The sequence below is a fragment of the Mobula birostris genome, chromosome 6, assembly GCF_030028105.1.
Source record: "Mobula birostris isolate sMobBir1 chromosome 6, sMobBir1.hap1, whole genome shotgun sequence".
In the NCBI taxonomy this organism is placed as follows: Eukaryota; Metazoa; Chordata; class Chondrichthyes; order Myliobatiformes; family Myliobatidae; genus Mobula; species Mobula birostris.
Window position 1 is genome coordinate 125,112,643 of NC_092375.1, and position 25,288 is coordinate 125,137,930.

General features: G+C 38.2%; 1 protein-coding gene across 15 annotated transcripts in view; it reads right to left on the minus strand.

Moving 5' to 3' along the window:
* Nucleotides 1–25,288, minus strand: part of ikzf2 (IKAROS family zinc finger 2) — a 152,322-nt gene that overhangs the window by 15,184 nt on the left and 111,850 nt on the right. For 14 of the 15 annotated variants that reach the window (XM_072261226.1, XM_072261221.1, XM_072261223.1 and 11 more), the window contains one exon: nucleotides 17,548–17,715. In XM_072261226.1, coding sequence (XP_072117327.1) covers nucleotides 17,548–17,715 — 168 coding nt within the window. Of the gene's footprint in view, nucleotides 1–10,199; nucleotides 10,241–17,547; nucleotides 17,716–25,288 lie in introns of those variants that run through there. The other variant, XM_072261234.1, reaches the window with a different exon arrangement.

Genomic DNA, 25,288 nt, shown 5'->3' on the forward strand with positions numbered 1-25,288 from the left:
CACTATTCCTGTTTTACATTATTATTTACTTTATTTTTTATTGTAACGTGATTTTTTTTTGTTTTACACTGCAATGCTAAGACATGTTTTACCCTCATCAATCACCATTGTCACCTCAAAAAACTCTATCTAAAGTTTATAAGGCATAGCTTGTCCCACACAAAGACATGCTGACTGTGCTGAAAGCAGGCCATTCCTTTCTCAATGTGCCTAAATCCTATCCTTTAGTACCATTTCCAAGAGCTTCCCTATCACTGCTGGAAGGTGCACTAGTATATAATTACCTGGGATATTCATATTTCCCTTCTTTAACAAAGGAACAATATTTGCTGTTCTCCAGTCCTCCGGGACCTCAGCTATTGCTAGCAAGAACATAAGATCCATATCAAAGCCCCAGTAATTTCTCACTTGCTTCTTTTAATTTTCTGGGATATATGTCATCAGGCCCTGGGGACCTATCCACCTTAATGCTTTTCAGATGACCCCAGCACTACCTCCTGCTATATCTCAAACTATCCCAGCACATTTGCATGCCCCATTCTGTCTGCACTAGTCTTAAATTCCTACCGCTCAGTAAATACTGATGCAAAGCACTCACTTAGTACCTCGGCTACTTGCACTGCCTCCAAACACAAATTCCTTCCTTTATCCTCCAGTGGACATACCCTCTTCTTAGTTACTCTTTTACTTAATATACAGTAAGCATAAAGTGTTTTGAGACTCTTCTTGCTAAGGACATTTCATGCCCCCTTTTGGTATTCCTAATTACCCACTTCAGCACTTGCCTAGTGTCATTATATTCCACAAAGGGCAAGTCTGATTTTAGCTTCCTAAACCTTATGTATACTTCTTCTTCCCTCCAGAGTACTGTAAATTTAACACCCCTTAGGTCATCCAAGGTTCTCTTACCTAACTATCATTGGCCTTACTTCTTACTGGAACATGTCTGCTTAGCTAGTGTTTAAACAACTCTCACAGGTCAGACAGAGCCTGTCTGAGAACAGCTGCTTCCAATCAATGCCCCTTAGCTCCTGTCTTAGACTGTTGTAATTAACCTTCTTCCAATTTAGTACCTCCCTGCAATTTCCAATTTTAGTTTTAATCATAACAACCTTAAAACACGATGAGTGTGGTCACTATTCATGACATGTTAACCAAAAATATTAACTGTTTCACTTCCCACAGTTGCGACCTGACCTGCTAAGAAATTCCGATATTTTGTTTATACTTTAGATTTCCAGCATCTGCAGTTTTATTTTGATATTTGTCAAAACTATTAGTGCCTACAACTTAATTCTTTGAAACTGATAAGCATATTTATTTAATTCTTTTATGTTTTCCATAGGGATTCATTGTATACATCCAACTGGATCTAGAAGAAGTACTGTAAGACTTGGTGTGTTAAAGTATTACACTTCAATGCAAAAGACTCAAAGTAGCATGGAAGTGCCATCTGCTGTACTGTATAATGCCTGAATGCTTCCCAAAAGATTTCAGAAATCACCAGATGCAAATAAGTTGAATCAAGCATAATGTTAGTGGACTTTTTTTAAAAATGGGACTGTTTTTTTTGAAAAAACAAACTCTGACATTAAAAAATACAGAGTCCTTGTTTGGCAGGTGCAGAGCTATCCAACGGTTTCATTACCACAGCTTATTACAATTAGAATTACTGTTCCAAACACATGTAGATTGTCTGTTTGTTCTGAAGATGACTTTTTAACATTCATAAACTTGCAAATATAATTTATATACACACTGGGAATATTTATGGGACATCCAGTTTCTTGGTTGATAATATATAAGCCAAGTATTGAACTGATCCAGTATTCTACATTATTCTGGTTTATTGGCTCTTGCATGCATTAAAGATTAACTGATAACACTTTCATGGCTGGAACTGAAAACAAACATACTCTTAGCTCTTTGTAAATCAACACCTGTGCTTCTGTCTGTACATTCTGCTTTCTTCAAATCATGCACCATTAACTGGGGCTATATGGATTGGAATCATGGCCCGCTTAATATCATGCAACCTCAAAGGTGCTGCCCAGCCAAACTCCAGCAAGTATGTAAATAAATGCATAAAGAAAATACTAATTTTAGATATGAAGTTACAGCCTATCTATTTATTTACTTACTTCCCCTGAAGATGAAATTTCTGTCTTTAAACAAATCATCTAGAGTCAGTGGATTTTTTTGAAAGAAATTTTCATTTCAATATGATAGAAATAAGCTGATTTGGTAAAATTCACATATTTTAAAACAGAGACAATAGTTTTCAGTACTTTTTGTTAAAGTAGACTAAGATATGCAATACTGCTTTCTTCAGATAATGCATTTGCAACAACTGAAACTCAAATTATGCAGATGTCATCACACAGCAGCTGCAAATGGTGACCTAGAATTCAATGTTTACTGCATGGCAAGGAAAAGAAGAAAACAAGTGTTCAGAATGAACCTAGTGGTATATATTTTGTTATAAAAATGATGCATGTAAACTGTAAGGTCTTTTTTGAGATTTAATGTTAGAAGTATCATCTAAAAGATTCAATTAGCTATTTTTTCCGGCATTTAATTATTTTAACAAACAGTGAAAAAAAAACTAACCTTAGAGATGTCATAATGCTAAATTAGCTATGCTCTTAGATGAAAGAATAGCGATGAAGAGGACTATGTACAAACATCAATTGGTCTTGGCATTACAGAGAGATGTGTAAGGATGTAGCAGATAGCAGCAACTGTGGAAGTAAGGGAGAACCAAGGAACATATATACTGTATGATCACTATCCAGTATATCCCTGACAAGAACACAAAAGGTCATAGCTTTGACACCCAGCTTCTTTCATTTTCCTCCTTTCTTTCCAGAGAAACGGCACACCCACAGTTATCTTCATTTCAAATAAAACACATGGACTGTTATGCTTGGAATCCCATTGCAGCTTGATCTTCATTTACAGAGAAAAAAACAGCAATAGGGGTATAATGATAGCAAATAATTATGCAACATTTCAAAAGGAAGAAGCCTAACATCACTATTCCCATAATTATAATATTCAAATCATATGAGGATGTGGCATATTCTTTGAGAATCATAGGACTGCAAGTTTATTTTTATTCAATAGATATTTACAACCAATGCTGCTTTGTTGTGCGTATACAAATCAGAGTATTTGTTTCACATCATTGCAACGTGAGGTGGGAATTAGTTTAAAAAATGTTATTAAGAATTCAATTGCACACCTCTGCACAGGTGGAATCATAAGGAAACTATTATACTGTATCTTACTAACGATGGGAAAGGACTATGTATCAGAAAGTCGCACAACCAAGTGCCAGCATGGGTAATCTCTGGTATAGAGAACTTGCTGGGTTTTGCAGCTCTCACACCCAGACTCACATTTGGATTAGGCAGAAGAAAACCAGCTATCCTGTTTCTCCTACAAAAAGAGTAAATTGACAATTGAAACTGGCTGCAATGCTCCCTGTAAATGTATGACCTTCAAAGGCGTATTGTCAAGGCTTCAGACTCAAAAGTAATAACCAAACAAGGAGTATTAGCACCTGTAAGGGAAAATAAAATCAAACCGAAAAGCCCTTATTTGAGTTTTACAGCTAGAATTGAAATGTAATCTAAAAGATATTAATAGAAAATGACACAACTAAAGCATTAATACAATATCTGCCAAAACAAAATCACCACAGCAAATGAAGGTCAGGCAGCATCTATGGAAAAAGAAATAGGGTTAATAGCTCAGGTCAAAGGTGTTTCATCAGAACTGGGAATGTTAGTGAGAAAATTCTGAGGTGAGGTGAAAGTGACATCAGGACAATATTTGAACAACCATGGCATCAAGAAGCACTAATAAATCTGAAATCAATGAGAATCACCATCAGCATAGGTGGATCATAAGGCTCTGTGCTTAGGCCCCCACTCTACTCACTTTATACCAATAATTGCCTGGCTAAGTACAACTCCAAGGCTACATTTAAATTTGTTGATGGCACTACTGTTGTTAGCCAAATCAAAGCTGGTGATGGATTGGCATATAGGAGGGAGACTGAAAATCTGGTTTAATGGTGCCATAACAATTCACTCAATGTCAGTAAAACAAATGAGCTGTTTATTGACTACCAGGAGAAGCCGAAGGTTCATGAGCCAGTCCTCATTAGGAGATCAGAGGTGGAGAGGGTCAGTTACTTAAAACTCCTTGGTGTTACCACCTCAGAGGATCTATCACTGGACCAGCATGCAAGTGCCATCACAAAGGAAGTATGACAGTGCCTCTACTTTCTTAAAAGTTTGTATAGACTCAGAATGTCCTCTAAAACTAATAAACTTCGACGGATGCGTGGTGCAGTATCCTAACTGGTTGCATCACAGCCTGCTATGGAAACACCAATGCTCAGGAATAGAAAGGTCTACAAAAAGTGGTGCATATAGCCCAGTCCATCACAGGCAAAGCCCTACCCACCATTGAGCATATTTACAAGGAGCACTGCTACGAGAAAGCAGCATACATCATCAAACACCTCCATCATTCAAGCCATTCTCTCCTCTCACACATTCAGCGATTCAGGAACAGCTCCTTCTCTTCAGCAATCTGATTTCGAAATGAACGTCGAACCCATGAACACTACCTCACTACTTATTTCAAATTTCTGTTTTTGAACTACTTATTTTAATTTAACTATTTAATATACATTGTATATATACTAACTGGAATTCAGTTTTTTAAAATATATATCATGTATTACATTGTACCCCTGCTGCAAAGTTAACAAATTTCGTGACATATGCTGGTGATATTAAACCTGATTCTGATTCTTACTATCACCATTGGGCAGGAGGTGCAGGAGCCTTAGGTCTCACACCACCAGATTCAGGAACAGTTATTACCCTGCAACCATCAGACTCCTGAACTGGGTGTGGATAACTCCACTCAACTCAACACTGAGCTGACTCCATAACCTATTGACTCACTTTCAAGGACTCTACAATTCATGATCTCAATATTAATTATTTATGTTTTTGTTTATTATTGGCACAATTTGTCCTCTTTTGCACATTGGATGTTTGTTTTCGAAATGTATAGTTTTTCATAAACTCTATTGTCATAGTTACCATAAGTCAATCTACATCAACTGAAAAAGTGGACCAAGGAATGGTGGATGGAACTTCACTGAGATAAGCAAAGTGTTGCATTTTGTTAAGCTAAATTTACACAGAAAATGGCTGGACCCTCGAGAGTGTGCATTAAGAAAACCACAATTGTTCTCCATTTGAATCCCCAAAAAAAACATTTCTTGCTGTCCTAAACTATTTACTAACACATACAAGCAATTAATTTAGGAAAATAAATTGCATCACATGGGGGATACACTTAGCCAACAAGGAATAGGCAGAACACTTGAATGCCCCCACTGAGCTGCCTGGGATATACGTATGATTTCTAATAGCTAGTCTTCTGTGAAAATAGAGGCTTACACAGTTGTATAGTTATTTACCACTTTACCCACAACAATGGAAGGTGGGCTCGAGGGTGGCATGTTTGGTGCATAGATCTGTATCTGTATCTCCACCTACCAGTCAGTAACAGCCTCCTGTGTTGAAATCAATTATTTAGCATCAAGGTCTCTAGGGGTGCAGGAAGGTTATAAAGGAAACCCAGTAATAAAAACAATTACTTACATTCAATAGTTATAGAGTAATGATTGAAGGAAGAGAAATAGCTTAAGTTGTAATATCACCTGTGGCATCTGAGTGGAATTCTCTGATTCACATTGTCATTGAAAATAGTTCCATGAATACTCCTACAATCACTTAAGATCCAAGTTCAAAAATATACTGAAGAATTCAATTTGGTTGAATTAAGGTTAGATGCTACCATGACAGTAGGATTCTGAGACAACAAAGGCATCCACATTTTATATAAATAAAAATATTCAAATGTGTGAATTTAATAAATTTTAGAAATATGGTAATTTGAAACATTTAGAAATAGCCTTTAACGTGTAAGCTATCCTCAGGTCATAAAAGGTGGGGCCTCAGTTTGCACCATATGATGCTTAAATTCACATCCAGTTTAAGGAAACCTTAACATTTTAAAGATATTTCTTAATTTTCTTTCATTCATAGGGATCCTTGCTGAAATGCTATTTTAGTTAGTTATTTCTGATTGCTCTAGCTGTATTGAGGAATCAATTCACTAAAAGAACGTTTACTTAGAAAAATGATTTACTACTCATTAGTCTATGAGGAAATAATTATTTGATAACAGAGCTGTCCCATTTCAAATCAATTAATCAAGTTGGCACTCTCCAGCTACACTTCACAAATACATTTTTTCTCCTATAAGATAAACATGAGATAATATTTCAAAATTATTTGTCTTAACTCTTTCTTCTGGTTGTTAGCCAATCCTATGGTAACATGTTAGCCAAATATAAACACAATTTTACTATATTAAAGACACTCCAGCCTAGTAATGGGAATGACTTGCACACATTTATAAATGAATTAAATCATATTAAAATTTGTATCAATGTGATAGTAACCATATTCTAATGAAATCTTAACTATTGTGAAACTGGAAATAATGCTTCCAGGCATAATTCATCACGGCCCGCCTGATTTCTTGGCATCATTTATGTCAACATGTGTGACACTCTGTCTTAAGGGCAAAAAGTGATGCAATATCATTTAATCTACAACTTTGTTTTTTTAATTGCTGGTAAGCTAACAGGTGCCAATTTATAGGAAGCGCATCAGGATAATAATGTGTAGCTGTCTGTATCTGACTCCTTGAGTTCTCTGTGCTCAGCATGCTTTACGCATCATTGGGGTTTCATAGTATATACTGCAACAATGCATAGAAAAGATAAACATGGAAATCTCTGCAGAGTGACTGGTGATTGTCAGAGGTTCAGAGGCACTCATGGTACTGGTCTTAATCTGTGAAAATAGTCATGGGGAACGTTGTTTCTTCCTTTCACACTCAAGAACCTATAAACATACTTTTTACAATACTTTGGGAAATTAATTCAAAACATCCTCTCATTTCAGGTTGGAGTCATACCAAATTCATCTTCTGTAATTTATCTGATCAAGCATCATCTTCTGTTGTAATTCAGTTCCATGGAATGTTACACAACCAAACTTGAGAAATGTAATTTAACATGGAGGGACGATAATATATGCACGAAGTCTCTGAGGACAGATTCCTACCTTGCTTAGGCAATCGGTATTTATATGGAATATAAATAGTGAATTTGACGGTACTGAATTTAGTGAATGAATCTTCATTATGTTCTGCAAGAAAATCTCAATTTTGCAATATTTCACAAACAATTCGCATCCATGAATTAAAACTGTTTTTATTTTATTGCGCACTATAAACATGTATGGCATTTCTGAGGAGAACAAGGTTATGTGCACAGGATGCCAGTGTAATAAAGACACATGTCACTCCAGTTAGCTGAATAACAACCACAAATTCAGTTGATATATTTAAACAGAAAGGTAGAAAGCAACTGTGATTTTGCAGACCAGGTAAGTTCAAATTATCCCATCAATTATCTTTTTACATATTGGAAATCTATTCAAGTTTTTCACCAAGCACCTACTGTAATTGTTTTGTAGTATGTGGTAGGAATGTTGTTTCTTTCTTACAGGATGCTTTCCCGTTAAGCCCATAGGCTTAACTGTTATAGCTCTTTGCATGACCCAATTTCCCAAAGATCATTTTAAACGTTCAGAGCATCAATCTACCAACTTTCAAGTCTTCCTGATGTCTTAACTTAATGGAATTTAAATCTTGAATACATTGATTTTTATCACAGCAGCACTGTCAGAATCAGAATCAGAATTCACTGAATTAGTCACAGTAAGGGTTGATCTAACAGCTGTATGACTTGTTCACACTGCTCCTCTTCCTTATCTGGAAATCTTATTTTGAAGATGGTCACTTTATCTTTCTATGGAGATCAGTCTGTCAAGTTATAAAATTTCTCCTGGTTACCCACTCATTGTGCTGATTATCAAAATGAATCTATTTTATCTATTTTAAATTTGGAACAGTTAAAAAAATTGTTGATGGCCAGTAAAGCCTTTTAGAAAATAAATCCCCAGATAGGCTGGCTTTATAAAGTCAAAATGCATATCCATCAACATCTTTTGTTTACTACTGTATAAAATGCACTATCCCTTATTTGCATTAAAAAGTGGTTTGTGAGCAAGTCCATGGCCTCGACCTGTGTTTGAGGTGATTCCTTGAAATAATCAAGGTCAGATTTGAATCTTACTTTGAAATGCATTTTCTATGATAGGCTTGACAAGGCTTGGGATTAATAAACCAAAATGTTTAAATAGTTATATATATATTAATTCAATTCATAAGAGGAAGCAATCCAAGCAACATCACAGATGTTAATATAGTCAATCTTCTCAAGTTCATGTTTTATTGCTAAAATTAGTGAACATGAGAATTTCACACCACTGGGATTATATAATGATTTTCAAAAAAGGCTACTAAATGATGGGTGAGATTTTAATTAGCATTCTCTTGAAGATATGGAGTCATAGAGTTGTACAACATAGAAATGAGTCCCAGCTTCCATGGGAATCTTTTTTGCCCATCTAGACCAATATGTTTGTCTACTTTAGGTCCATTTCCTTCCATACTTTTGAGTATTTGAGTAGCTACATAAATGTCTCCTAAACAAAGCAATTGTATCTGACTCTGCCATTTCATCTGGCAACACGCTCCAGATATTAAACACTCTTTGTGTAAAAATAAATTCCTACCAGGTACCCTTGAAAGGTTTTTTCTCTCACTTTATCCTCTTATCATTGATACATCTACATGGGAAAAAGATTCTATTTTCCCATTCTATGCATCTGAAAATTTTATATATTTCTTAGCTTTCGTTGTTCCAGGGAAAACAAGCCCAGCTTACCCAATCTCACTCCATAACTAAAGTTTTCCACTACAACTGACATCCTGTTGAATCTCATCTGCACTCTCTTCAGGGCAATCACATCCTTCCTCTAGTGCGGCAACAGTAACTGCATATAATCCTCCAAGTCAGCGTTTTCTAAAGCTATAACATCCCAAGTTTTATAGTCTAAGCCCCAACACACACAGGGAGGAATACTATATGCTTTATTCATCTTTGAAACTATTGTGTGGCAACTTTCAGGAAACTATGTACTAAAGTTCCTCTGTTCATCAACATCTTTTAGAGCCTCACCACTTTATATGGTCTACGCCCATTTCACTTCCCAAAACAGATCATCTCACAGTTGTTGGGATTAAATTCCATCTGCCTACACTCTGCCCAACATTCTATCTAATCTATATCTAGGTGAAGCCTTGGACAACCTTCCTCCCTACTGATAATACAACTAATTTTCATGTCTTATGCAACATTACTTATTACTTCTCCTACATTCACATCACGAGCAACATGGTTCCAGCATCGTCCATGTAGACAACATGCCTACAAGCATTCTCCTTGGTTACCTTTTCAAAACTCTCAATTAAATTAATGAAGCAAATTTCCCTGACACAAAGACATGCCACTATTCCCAGTCAGCTGTTAGCGCTCTAAATGTGCATATATCCCATCCCTTAGTGTTTTTTCTAATAATTTCCCTATCGTTGATGTGGGGCTCATTAGCCTGTAGCTACCCAGCTTATCTCCATTGCCCTTTTTAGATCCTAATGTATCCCATGACTTCTAACTGCTCTTCATTTTTAGTACAGATCTGCTCTAAATTATCCACACACTCCACCTCCTCCCACCTCAACCAAAATCATGAAATCAGTGAAATTAGAAATAAATTATTAGCTTGCCATTCCTAATACAGTGCATTCTGATTAATTGGGCCATCAACTAGGGCAGCCATTTAATTGGGACAGCTCCTAAAGAACAAAAACTAATTGAGACAATAGCTGGGATTCCCTTCATTTTTTGGGACATTGTGCTGCTTAATTGGGACAAGAGACCAGCGGCGAACAGTTCCTAACTAGCGTCAGTTGTGTACAAAAGTGGCCATTAGACACTGTACCGTGCTTAGAGTGAACGGTTTTTAATTAGCATCAGTTGTGTGCATTTATGTTCAAAAGCAGAGAATTTTGTCATTGATAGTTGGCAAGAAATAAGCAGCAAGATAATTCAAAACTCTTTTGCTCACTTGTGGTTTCAAGCATCCAGGCCTGGAAATGTCAGAAACGGCTGCAAGTGAAAATGAAATAATTTCACTACTTCAACAAGTTAAGACTATGAAGAATTTGAAGGAATCAACAATCATTTTGAATGTTACAATGAAAATGAAGATTTGGAGGATGCAATAGTGAATAGCATTATATGAAGACGGCCCCATTATCTGCAGTAGATGTCTGTGCTGATTTTCTTCATTTGCAGTCAATCAAAAGAACACAGCACCATATTGTTGATAGCTATTAGGAGCTAATACATAATTTTGTAGTACTGTAGTACTATTTGTAGTATTTTAATTTGTTCTGTATTTCACTTAAATGCATAATTTTTTACTTAATTAAACAGTAGTTTGTCTTTTTTATATCCTTCTATTTCCATGAAACGTTGGCTAATTGGAAAAGCTGCTTCATTGAGCCAAAATGTACAGGTCCCAATGTGTCCCAATTAACCGGAATCCACTATATATTCTAAAAGAAGTGTGTAGAAAACACAAACTTCTGAAAAGTCCCTAAAATCTAATGAATTTCATACATGTTCCCTAGTCATGAATGTATCTGACTTCAGACCGCTGCTGACCATGAATCGCTGTTGAAGTCCCATAAATAACAATAGCAGGCTGTGCCAGTTATCAGAGCATTAAAAAAATACAGCAGTAAAAAAAAGTATCACATTATGTACCATTGCTATGCTTCTGTAAAAAAAAAACAATATAAACTTGGTTTCTCAGTTAAGTGAAATAATAGTTCAAGTATATTATTCAATATCTGGTTTCAAGATAGCTATGTTTATTCTTTTGTTTAGCCAATTTACATTTAAGACCAATTCATAAAGTAAACATAATAACTGCTAAAGAAAGAGGTATCTTGAAGAACAAATATTGGGAGCTTTCCAAATTTCTCTATAATAATTCATGGCTAAAATAAATAGAATACAGTGATTAGAGGCATGGAGAAACAAAGTTTAAGTTTAGAATTATCAATGTAAATGAAAGTACACAGTTAAAAAAACTTTTCAAAAGAAACAGCCTTTTTAATACATACTAAGCAGTACAATCACATACAGATAGAACATAGAACATAGAATAGTACAGCACAGTACAGGCCCTTCGGCCCACAATGTTGTGCCGACCCTCAAACCCTGCCTCCCATTTAAGCCCCCACCTTAAATTCCTCCATATACCTGTCTAGTAGTCTCTTAAATTTCACTAGTGTATCTGCCTCCACCACTCACTCAGGCAGTGCATTCCACGCACCAACCACTCTCTGAGTAAAAAACCTTACTCTAATATCCCCCTTGAACTTCCCACCCCTTACCTTAAAGCCATGTCCTCTAGTATTGAGCAGTGGTGCCCTGGGGAAGAGGCGCTAGCTATCCACTCTATCTATTCCTCTTATTATCTTGTACACCTCTACTATGTCTCCTCTCATCCTCCTTCTCTCCAAAGAGTAAAGCCCTAGCTCCCTTAATCTCTGATCATAATGCATACTTTCTAAACCAGGCAGCATCCTGGTAAAATCTCCTCTGTACCCTTTCCAATGCTTCCATATCCTTCCTATAGTGAGGCGACCAGAACTGGACACAGTACTCCAAGTGTGGCCTAACCAGAGTTTTATAGAGCTGCATCATTACATCGCGACTCTTAAACTCTATCCCTCGACTTATGAAAGCTAACACCCCATAAGCTTTCTTAACTACCCTATCCACCTGTGAGGCAACTTTCAGGGATCTGTGGACATGTACCCCGAGATCCCTTTGCTCCTCCACACTACCAAGTACCCTGCCATTTACTTTGTACTCTGCTTTGGGGTTTGCCCTTCCAAAGTGTACCACCTCACACTTCTCTGGGTTGAACTCCATCTGCTACATCTCAGCCCATTTCTGCATCCTATCAATGTCTCTCTGCAATCTTTGACAATCCTCTACACTATTTACAACACCACCAACCCTTGTGTCGTCTGCAAACTTGCCAACCCACCCTTCTACCCCTACATCCAGGTCATTAATAAAAATCACGAAAAGTAGAGAACAGATCCTTGTGGGACACCACTAGTCACAATCCTTCAATCTGAATGTACTCCCTCCTCCACCACCCTCTGTCTTCTGCAGGCAAGCCAATTCTGAACCCACCTTGCCAAACTTCCCTGGATCCCATGCCTTCTAACTTTCTGAATAAGCCTACCGTGTGGAACCTTGTCGAATGCCTTACTAAAATCCATATAGATCGCATCCACTGCACTACCCTCATCTATATGCCTGGTCACCTCCTCAAAGAACTCTATCAGGCTTGTTAGACACAATCTGCCTTTCACAAAGTCATGCTGACTGTCCCTGATCAGACCATGATTCTCTAAATGCCTATAGATCCTATCTCTAAGAATCTTTTCCAGCAGCTTTCCCACCTCAGACGTAAGGCTCACTGGTCTATAATTACCCGGATTATCCCTACTACCTTTTTTGAACAAGGGGACAACATTCACCTCCCTCCAATCCTCCGGTACCATTCCTGTGGATATAAATTAGTTAACTATATTTTAAAATAAAATCTCTAAAAATTCAGTTCTTTTGCATCAAACCTACAAGTGTACAGGACGGCAAAACCTCCATTTCCAAGTAATGCCAAACTAACTATGTGACATAGAAAAAGATAAACCTTTGGTTGGTTGGGGTTTAATCCTGGAAACAGATTATCAGCCAATAAAAACTGTATTTAGAAAAAAGTTTGTTCCACTTTCAAAATGAATGGTGCACCAAGCAGAAGAAACAATAAGTGCCAATTAAACATTTTAAGAGACAAGCAGAAAAGGGCTAGAAAAGGGAATAATATTAAAATGTTAGTCAAAAAAGTGAAAAATAAAATAAATATATTGGAGTAAAAATACATGATTATCATTGGGTATCAGATTTTTAGGGAGCATTTTAAACTTTTGCTATACATTAAAAATTTAAGACACTGAAGTATGACACTAGATTTACACACCGCTTGATTTTACTTTCTGCTAAATACAGCCAAATAATGTTGGGCTGAGTCCAAAACCAACATTTCATCAGGTCCCATGGGATTCTTGCTTTATGAATGAGCTTCCTAAGGTTAATATTTCTGTAATAAAGATATTTCTTGTGTTTGAGGAGCTCAATTTCCATTATGCTCTTCATGACAATGTTACAGGGCTTGTTCTGAAAAACCATACCAACCAGATCAGCAGGGCAGCTTTACCATGAACCTGTCAACAGACCATATTAAGACTACAGAAATTCACAAGATGGCGCTGATAAGTGGTGACTCTTTGCATTGAGTTCCAATGGGAATTATCAAATATTTCCCTTTTACAATTACTACAGCTGAAATCCACAGTCACAGCCATGGGTACTTCAAGTAAGCAACACAGTTTTATGACTGCATAGGAGTTTCAAACTCCTTGGAGTGCACATCACACATGGCCTCTCATGGTCTCAGAACACATCCTGAACAGTCAGGAAAGCTCACCAACACCTCTACTTTCTGATGAGGCACATCCATACTTTTGTGTTTCTACAGATGCGCAGCAGAGAGCATCCTAACAAGCTGCAACACTGCTTTGTACGGAAACTGCACAGTTAGGGACAGGAAGGTTCTACAATGAATCGTCAAAACTATCCAATGCATCACTGGCACCAGACTACCCGCCATCAGCGACATATATATAGAAAGATACCGGAAAAGGACCAGTAATATTATGAAGGATCCTACACACCCTGCACATGCACTATTTTTCCTCAACCATCAGGGCGGAGGCTATGTAGCATCCACACCAGGGCCGCCAAACTCAAAAGCAACTACTTTCCCCAAGCAATAAGACTGATTAAACACCTTCACCTACTAACTGCACCACTGCTTTATTACTTCCCATACTGTCACTCAATCTGATATATAAGCTATCTTATGTACATTTATTGTGTATTTTCTTACTATTACTGTATTCTTTATCTTTTGAGTTTTCTTGTGCTGCAGCAGATCCAGAATAACAATTATCGTGTTCTGTTTACACTTACATACAAGAAATGACATTAAACAAACTTCAATCTTAAAAAAATCTATTGATCCTCAAAATTGGCAGACTCTGGACAGTTGACTCAGAGTGCATTTTCCCTTTAAGAAAAAGGAAGCAGGGGACGCATGCTGATCTACGGGTATGAATGAAACGCAGAGCCTTTACACCCTCACTCTCTACTATCCTTCTCGTGAATGTACTGTCTCTGGAAAATAAAATTGAAGACCTCAGAGTAAGACTGCAGTATGAGAGGGACATTAGGGACTGCTGTGTACTTTGCCTCATGGAAACATGACTCACCCCTGCCATTTCGGACACAGCGCTGAAGCCCAAAGGCTTCACCATTCACAGCAAAGACAGAACAGCTGAGTATTTTAAAGGTAGAGGAAATGAAGTATGCTTCAAAATCAACTCATCATGGTTTATAAATGTGTTGGTTCTGTCTCAGTCCTGCTTACCCGACCTTGAACATCTAATGGTCAAGTGTGGTCCAGTTTATTTCTCAAGGGAGTTTTCCATCATCATCCTGGTAGTGGTGTACATTCCATCCCTGGCCAAATTATACACACTGGAAAAGCTGAGCACCATGATTAGCCTTCACAAAAAGCACTGGAGGAGCTGTCTAACGTGATCAACTGTCACAAAACAGCATATCCTGATGCCTTCCCTATCATTGTCAGGATTTCAACTAGGACAACTTGAAGGAGTCTCTGAATAACTAACCACCAACATATCACCTGTTGAACCAAAGGAGCCAACGCACTATACCATCATCAAGAACAATTACCATGCCATCCCATGCCCACACTTTGGATCTAACTGTACTTTTACTCCCTGCTCCGTACAGGCAGAGACTAAAGACCGCAGCACTAGTGGTAAGGACCAAGAAGATACGGTCAAGGGAGGCAGTGGAGTACTTAAAGGACTGCTTTGAGTTTGAACAATATTCAGGAATTCATCTTCAAATGAATACACCACAGTTGTCACTGACTTCATTAAGACTTGTGTGGATGAGTGTGTGCCTTCGTGAACATAATGGACATACTCAAATCAAAAGCCATGGGTGAACCAGGAGGCATTCAGGACTGGTAATCCAGAAACATACAAGAAGTCTAGGTATGATCTAATGAAGGCTATTTTAAGAGTTAAAAAACTATTCCAATTGAAGTTAGAGATGGAATCAGATGCATGTCTACATTGGCAGAGTTTGCAGACCATTACTTCTGACAAGGTGAAACCTAACATCATGAATGGCTGAGATGCTTCACTCCCAAATGATCTAAGTGCTTTTTATATATGCTTTGAAAGGGAGATTAAAACTACACCTGTGCACCTGCAGTATTTGGTGACCCCGTGAGCTCTGTCTTCAAGGCCGACATCAATGATTATCTCCCGGTTGCACTCACCTCTGCTGTGATGAAGTGCTTTGAGAGGTTGGTCACGGCCATAATGAACTCCTGCCTAAACAAAGACTTGGACTGGCTGCAATTTGCCTATCGCCACACTAAGTCTAGAGTGGATGCAATCTCACTGGCTCTCCACTTGGCCTTGGGTCCCCTGGACAATAGCAATAACTACCTGTACGTCAGGCTGCTCAGTACTAATCAATAAGCTTCAAAACCTGGACCTCCGTACCTCCCTCTGCAACTGGATCCTGACTTTCTCATCAGGAAACCACAGTAAGTGTGGATCAGAATTAACATCTCATCCTCGCTGACAGTCAACACTGGCTCACCTCAAGGATGTGTGGTTAGCCCATTGCTTTCCCCTCTCGAATTCATGACTGTGTGCATAGGTGTAGCTGGATTGCCATCTATAAACTTGCCAATGACAAACTATCGTTGGCAGAATTTCAGAAGGTGACAAGGCAGCATATAAGAGTGAGATAGACCAGATGACTGAGTGGTGCCACAACAAACACCTTCCATTCAACATTAGTAAAACCAAGGAATTGATTGTGGACTTCAGAAAGAGGAAGTCGAAGGAAAGACACCACTCCTCATTAAGAGATCTGTATTGGAAAGAATGAGCAGTTTCAGATTCTGAGTATCGACATCTCTAAAGATCTATCCTGGGCCCAACATATTGATGTAATTACAAAGAAGGCATGATAGGGACTACATTTTATGAGGAGCTTGAGGAGACTTGGTATGTCACCAAAGACTTGTAAATTTCTACAGATGTACTGTGGACAGCATTCTAACTAGTTGCATCACCATCTGGTATGGAGGAGCCACTGCATAAAAAGCTGCAGAAAGTTTCAAAGTCAGCCAGCTCCAGCTCCATCATGGGCACTAACCTCCACAGTATTGAGCATATCTTCAAAGAGTGAAGCATGAAAAAGGTGGCATCCGTCGTTATCGACCCTCATCACCCAGGACGTGGCCTCTGCTCATTGTTACCATCAAGAAGGAGGTACAAGAGCCTGAGGATATTGTTTAACATTTTAGGAACAGCTTCTTCTCCTCTGCTCTAAGATTTCTGAATGGACAATGAATCCATATAAAGTACTTCTTTGCTCTCTTTTTGCATTATTAAAATTAATTTTTAATGTATTTCTTATTTTAATTTTTTATTGTTCTGTATTGCAATGTACTGCTGCCGCAAAACAACAAATTTCATGAGCTATGACAGTAATATTAAACCTGATTCAACATACTATTTTCTACTGCAAAATTAAATAAACTAAAAACTAAAAAAGATCATAATATACAAGACTGTCACTGCACAGAAAGTAAACTGTGACTTCTGTTAAATACCATTGAAAAACATACCAATGGTTATGTCAGCAGTATTATAGAGAAAGCCTTCAGCTGCGTAATATACCAACCATGTAAACCATATACCAACCTGTAAACAGCAAGACTGACTACAGTTAAAATACAAAGTTTCACACATAAAGAAAACAAAACACAAGAAGAAAAGCAGTCATCTGAGATCACCAGATTTGGTTATATAACATTGCATTCCATTTTGGGGACATGGCATTAGGTTATAATAAATTTTTTTGCATCTTCTCAAGAATATTAGAGCTTCTGTTGTACATGGTTTAATTCATTTTCTTATAATTATAATCTATTTTATCAATATATATCGTTTTTATGGGCATATTTATTTTATAACAGTATGGGTCATTTTTGTATAAAGATACATGTTGTAACATTTCTTAAACTTGATCAGCCAGGCAAACTCCAAGGAATTTTATTCTTTATAATATTTTTATAACGGAATAGAGATTTGGAATGCCCAAGGTAAGTAGAACGATACTTGCACTTGTACAGCAAGTACACTCACCAGAATGTGTCCTGAGATGACCTGTCAATGCATCTCGTCGTCTGCAGGCATAGCTGCAGAATGGGCATTTGAAAGGTTTCTCTCCTGTATGCAGCTTCACATGCCTCAGTAGGTTTCCTTTTTGAGTAAACGAAGCACCACATTGGTTGCAATGGAAGGGACGTTCACCTGGAACACACAAGACCAAGATAACACACCTGCTATCAAAAGTAAACTAAAGGGGACCAGGTGCAGAAAATATTACTACAGTATACATTAATTGCATTGTAGTAGCATTCAAGTCCTACCTTGAGTAACTGCCCCCAAATGAAACTGCCTCTGCAAGAAATAGCTTTAAATTCAGCTAAGAGGCATAAAGACAGATAATTCAAATAAAATGGAGCTCAGTTTAATGTGCAGGTTTAAATGTAGCAGAAAAAGTGCTCATATAATGGCTCTAATTTTGCTTATATCCTCAATTGATATTAATTCTATCAATACAGCTATGTTGTTTGTGTTAGCAATATTATTTAAAGCACAAGTCCAGAATATTGTTGCAATAGGCAATTTATTAAATACCTTGTGTCCCTTGAATCATATACAAATAACTGTCATGTAAAATTTAAAACATATCCAAGATAAATTAAACACATTAATCAAGTAGTGTGTAATTAAAAATACTAGGATATTGTCAACATATAGCTTGGACTTAAAGAATATAATCTAGAGACTGGATTGATTAATAAACTCATGAAAAAAAATTGTTTTTTGCAGTGATACACTTGTGATCACTTCAGCTGAAATTCTGCCCGTTGCAAATTGGACTGGGCACTGTTGTACCCATATGCTCACTAAATGACACCAACATTCATACTTCACCCATTACTGGCCTTACTAAATAAATTCAAGCTCAAAGAAGCTATAAACTTTGTGAAACAACCGAGACAACACTGTGCTACTTTGTTGCTTTATTGTTCTTTAAATGAAACTTGGAAAAATTAACTATGCATGTTCTGAAGGGCCTGCTGACTAGTCAAACCCCTTCCAAATTTTACAGACTGTGTGACAATTAAAAGGAAATGCTTTATCCAACACTTAGATGTTGAATTAATTTTACAATGGATGTCTCAGGTGTGACACTACTGGCTGTACTCTATTATTGGAGGCATTAAGTTGGTCTTCATGGTTTAAATGGGAGTAGGAGGCAAAGATATTTCCCTGAGCAAAGAACTTGCTCCCACAGAACTTCAAGGAAAACAACACCCTCTCTGGACCTCTCTAAAATGTAACCTTCTTGTTGGCTCCGGTTTTCCAAAGCTGTTAAAGATATGGATGGCATTCTAAGCAAAGTTCTCCACACATGCTCTCAGTCTGGATTGCTCTCTTTGTTGAGATCAAAAGTATGCTGAATCTTAAATTCCTGGCCACATGGTCTTTCCAAATGACCACAGCAGATCTCTGCTTTAATGCCCAATTTTCTACTCACTGCTGGATTAACTCTGATACGTGGATTTTTGATTCTAAGTCTGTGTAATGCAATGTTGAAATCAGACATAGGTGTCAGATTTCAGCGCATCTGATCTCCTGCTCTGCTGCTGAACCCATGTCTGGGTCCATAAAAGGTTTTGAATAGCAGACCTTAATAAAATTAGTGCCATTTTGGGGGCAAAGCCTACCTCTTTATTTTCTTGGCTCTTCACAGCAGTGCACTGGTTTCTGACAGCTGAGCATCATTTCAGACTTTTTGATTCTCTTACTATCAGGGTAAATGAGCACAGCAAAAGGCAAAATTCAATTTCTAGGCTTATATGTACTTAAATATTGGGAAACAGAGACATAGTTCTTTATATTATGCAGCTTTTTTATCATGGTCCTGTGGCATTTTAAACACTTACATTGAAATTAACATATGATACCAAACAACTGCAATTTGCAGCTTTATCAAGCCACCGCAATGACAACGTGTGTGAATCCAGCCATTACTGTAATTGGTCAGTTGGCTGGAAGCTTCACGGTTAAAATAACTTTCAACATGTATAATGTTTAAAATTAAAAATAAACACAATGCAGAAATAAAAAGCATAAGATTATCTTGAAAATCAAGTGTTTTTACTGCAAACACTTGATTATCAAATGGACCTGACTTGATGGTTCATCCATGGCTTCTGATTTGGGAACACATCAATTGTTGGTGACATTGTGTACACAATATTTGATATAATGCATGACCGTGGTGGTGTATTACTGCAAGTGAATTCTTGAATCATGCATTGCTTGGCATACAAACAGGTTCCAGTGTGTGCACTCAAAGCAGTCCTGAAGCTGTGATACAGCTCTCTCAGGCCATACTGTCATAGACTTGGCAATTGGTTTGGCCTTCCTTATCAGTGGTCTGTAGGCTGGGGTTACAAATAAAGACAGGTGGTCAGACAGTCCCAGGTGAGGACATGGATAAGCCCGCATGTACCCACAATAAACCTGGTCCAATGTACTGTTGTCCCTTGTGGGCATTTCACATTCTGGCAAAATTTAGGGAATATTGTCTTAAGGTTGGCTTGATTGAAATAACCAGCTACGATGAAGGTGCAGTCAGAGTAGGCAGACAGTTGTGCTAATGCTAACTTAGTGTTGGCTTGTGGTAGAATGTAAACTGATGTGATATTAATAACTGAGAGTTCTTTTGGCAGGTGAAATGGCCTGCACTTTAGCATGAGATATTACAGGTTGAGACAGTAGTGATTATCAACGATATCACAGTTTGTGCACCAGACATTCATCGGGTACGTTATGATCCAGCCAGGTATCAGTGAAGATCATTATGCAGCAGTCAAGTAAATTCCTTTGTGTGGCAAGTCTCAGTCTGATTTCATCCATTTTAGTGCTTGATTGGGTGTTTATAAGGAAGACGCTTGGAAATGGGGACATGAAAGGTGCAGCTTTTAGGCAAGCACAGATCCCAACTCACTTACCACATTTATACTTCCTCTTGTTGTGCCGTCTGCAGCATTTCCCAGCTGGGGCTGGTACCTGGGCTTGCCCTAGTGTTATAGTGATCTCTGACTCTCTGTGTTCTGTCAGAGTGAGCTGAGAGCTCTTAATGCTGTTAATACACTTGACATTGATACTTAGAAGTTCCTGTTGGCTAAATTGTAGAATGTTTACCTAATTTGGAGAGTTTGAAGCTGCTGCAACTATGCACACCGCCATCTTTATATCCCATTTATGGTTTATACCCACTGCTGTTCATGAACAAATTACTGAATTCTGACATGCCCCTAGCAATTTAATTATCAAACCATCATATGGTGAAATGTTACTAGTTAATTACAAAAGGTCAAATTAAGCATTTGAAGAACTGTAATAAAAGAGGGCCAGAGCTCAAAAATATGATATGCAACGCTGGTAATTTCAGTATTACATAAGTGACAATCTGATAACAGCTATTTCCGGGTCACTTTGTGTGGCTCCAGAAACTTGCTCAGGCACTTCCTGGGTGATTTCCGCATCAGATTATGCTGTTCTGTGTATAATGTTCCTTTCAAAATGTTGTCAGGGAAATTAGTCTGCACCACTCTATGAACAGCCAATGTTGATCCCATTCTTAGAACTATAAATTGATTCACCTTTTATTACATAAAAAAAGTGCAGCTCAGGAAGAGGGCCTTTGATCAACAATACCTGTGCTGATCTTGACATCAAATTAAACTAATCCTTTCTGCATATGATCCATATCCTTCCATTTCTTACAAGTAAGTGTGCACTATTGTATCTGTTTCCACTACCACAATGGCAGTAGGTTCCAGATGCTTGCCACTCTCTGTGTAAAAAAAACTTACTCCTTACATCCCCTTTCAACTTACTTTCTCTCGCATTAAAGCTGTACCCTTTAAAATGTGACATTTCTGCCCTGGGGAAAAAAATTCTGACTGTCTACTCTATCTATTGCTCTCGTAATTTTATAAATTTTTGCAAGGTGTCACCTCAGCCTCCGACACCCCAGATAAAACAATCCAAGTTTGTCCAAGGATAAGGATAACTCATATTCTTAATCTAGGCAGCATCCTGGTAAACCTCTTCTGAAGCCACTCCTAACCTCCTTCCTGTAATGGGGCAACCATAACTGTATGCAATACTCCAAGTGCTGCTCAACCAATGTGTTATACAACTATGACATGATTTCCTGACTCTTTTCTCTACACCTTTAGCAATAAAGGCAAGCATACCATAAGCTTTGTTTACCACTCCATCTACTTGCATTGGCACATTCAGGGAGATATGGACATGGATCTCAGCATTCCTTTGTACATCAATGTTATTAAGGGTCCTGTTATTAACTGTATATTTACCTCTTACATTTGGCCTCTCAAACTGCAACACCTCGCACTTGCCTGGATTAGACTTCAAGTGCCACTTCTCAACTCGTATATATGTAACTTTCATAACCTTCTTTACTATCTGCAACTCCACCAATTTTGGGATCATCTGTGAATTTACTAAGTAATCCATTTGCATTTCCTCCCTGTCATTGATATGTATTACCACTGAAGTCCCAGCACTGATCTCTGTGGAACATCACTGGTTACATTCCTCAGTCAGAAAAATATCCTTTCGCCATGCCCCTGTAATCTTTATGGGCAAGCTAATTCTAAATCCAATCTGAAAATTCACCATGGATCCTGTGCATCTTGATCTTCCTGATCAACCTACCATGAGAAGACTTGTCAAAAGCCTTACTAAAATCCACGTAGCCAACATCTACTGCCCTATTCCAATCAATCATCTTGGTCACCTCCTCAAAAGAACTCAATTAAATTTGTAAGACATGACCTGCCCTACATGTTTTCTGTTGCTAATTAGCCCATGTTCTTCCAAATCTGAGATTCCTCACCAATAGCTTCGCTACCACTGTTGTGAGGCTCACCAGCCTATAGTTTCCTGGTTTATACCTATTTCCTTCTTAAACAAAGGGACAGCATTTGCTATTGTCCATTCCACTTATGGCTAGCAAGGATATACACACTGTAGACATTGCCCAATATATTGAAGAAATGTTAACTGCTATACTTTATTAGGACTTTGAGGAGATTCAGTATGCCGCCAAAGACACAAGCAAATTTCTTCATATGGAGAGCATTCTGACTGGTTACATCACCGGCTTTTATGGAGGTGCCAATGCATAGGTTTGTACGGGGCTTTAGAGGTTTGTAGGCTCAGCCAGCTCTATCATGAGCACAAGCCTTTGCACCATCCTTATCATCAAGGCCATCCTCAAAAGCCAGGCCTCAAGAAGGTGGCATTCATCATGAAAGGCCATCAGCACCCAATTCATACTCTCTTCTCATTATTATCACCAGGGAGGAAGTGCAGGAGCCTGAAGACCCACAGTCAATGTTTTAGGAACAGTTTCTTCTCCTCTGCCATCAGATTCTTGAATGGTCCATGAAATCATGAACACTACCTCACTATTCCTCTTCTGCATTATTTATATTTATTGTAAACTATAGTAAAATTGTTGTATCTGCATGTAACGCCACCAGAAAACAAAACATATTTTATGACTTATGTCAGTGACAATGTACCTCACTCAGATTTTTAACAAAGCCACCAGTCTCCTCTTGCCTCTCTCATTAACCTGGGATAGATTTCATAAGCTCCAAAGGATTCATCAACCTCAATGTTCTTCAAAAGACCCAACACTATCTACTTCTTGATCTGAAAAGGCCTTAGCATATAATACCCTACCCTGACCCCAGACCTAGCCTAGGGCAACAGTATTTTTTTTTCCATTTCTTAATTATACTTGTTAACCCACAAATATTGTTTCTCTGTATCAAATAAGTATTTATCAGCAGATTCAAATCATTTGGGGCAAATTGAGGATAAAGTTCTCCTGTGAAGAACATTATCCTTCCATAATGCCTGCTTTGATGAGCAAAAACTGAGGACTGAAAATGTGTAGAACCTAGGATGTTGTGGCACATGTTCATAAAACAGGCAATACAGGTTGTCAAGGTCATTAAAATGCAAATAAAAACTAGAGTTCATTGCAGAGGTTCAAAAGTTCAAAGTACATTTATTATCAAGTTTGGATACATTATACAACCTTGAGATTCATCGTCTTACAGGCAGTCATAAAACAAGAAATCCAAAAGTACCCTCTAAAAAAAAGAGAAGACCTACAAACAGCCAATGTGTGTGTATGTGGTGGGGGGGGGAGAGTGAGAGAGAGAAAGAGAGAGAGAGAGAGAGAGAGAGAGAGGAGAGAGAGAGGGAGAGGGAGAGGGAGAGGGAGAGGAGAGAGGGAGGGAGAGGGAGAGGGAGAGGGAGAGGGAGAGGGAGAGGAGAGAGGAAGGGAGAGAGAGGGAGAGAGAGGGAGGGAGAGGGAGGGAGAGAGAGGGAGAGAGAGGGAGGGAGAGAGAGGGAGAGAGAGGGAGAGAGAGGGAGAGAGAGGGAGAGAGAGGGAGAGAGAGGGGGAGAGAGAGGGGGAGAGACAGGGGGAGAGAGAGGGGGAGAGAGAGGGGGAGAGAGAGGGGGAGAGAGAGGGGGAGAGAGAGGGGGAGAGAGAGGGGGAGAGAGAGGGGGAGAGAGAGGGGGAGAGAGAGGGGGAGAGAGAGGGGGGAACGAACAAAAACACAGAAATGATAAGCAGAGAGATTAGGTTAGATCTGTTGGATATTCATTCAAACATACTGACGTGTATTTAATATTTCAGTAATGTTTGAGAAATATTGTAGATATATTGTTTTGGTTAAGCATCCTTGTTGTTTACATAATTTATTATGGGTTATAAGTGAAAGTACGTGAATGGCATAGGTCATTACGCCACCACGTTATATGTGGGCAACTCACTAAAGTAAAGAAAAACAAAACTAGACACGAGTTATCCCCAGCTCTCCTGTGTTTTTCTTTCGATTAACTTCTGGAGTTACAAAACATAACAGTGGCAACGAGTAGTAACTTTTAAAATGAAGCCAAGATGACTACCTACCTGTTGAAGCATAGTGAGACATACAGGTTTTCAAAAAAAAACATTGCGCTTTCTTTATCAGAGCAGAAGACAGCTGAGTTTTAAAAAAAGGCAGAAAATGGACACAATTTACAGGTTCATAGACAGTGAGTATTGGATGATAATAATAATAAATTTAAAAAAGCAGAAATGGTTGGCTATATCCGAAAGATAGAAGCATTCCATTCCACAGCAGATAACTGGAGTTTGTATACCGAGTGATTAAGCAGTAGTTTGAAGCAAATGAAATAACCAATGAAAAGTGATTGCCAGTTTTGTTGAGTGCATTAGGTGGAAAGGCATAGAGTTTGCTTAGAAGTTTGACTGCTCCAAACAAACCAGCTGAAATAAGCTTTGCTGATATTTTGAAAGTAATGCAAGAACATTTAGAACTGAAACCACTGAAGATAGCAGAACACTTTAGGTTCTATAAGTGAAATAAAATAGAAGGGGTGTGCATTTCAGCGTACACAGCTGAATTGAAGAAGTTGTCTAAGCATTGCCAGTTTGGTAATAGGCTTAATGATGCACTGAGATATTGTTCAGTTTGTGGAATCTTACAAGAAAACATTCAAAAATGGCTCCTAACTGAAGCACAGAGTAGTTGAAATCACCGTATCAAAGGAAACAGCAGAGATGTAGTTGAGTTGTAGTCAGGAATGAAAGTGAGCATGAACAAAATTACAAAATCCAAACAGAAACCTCCCTGGCTGAACAAATTATGTTATCGCTGAGGCAGGGGCTCACATACACCTG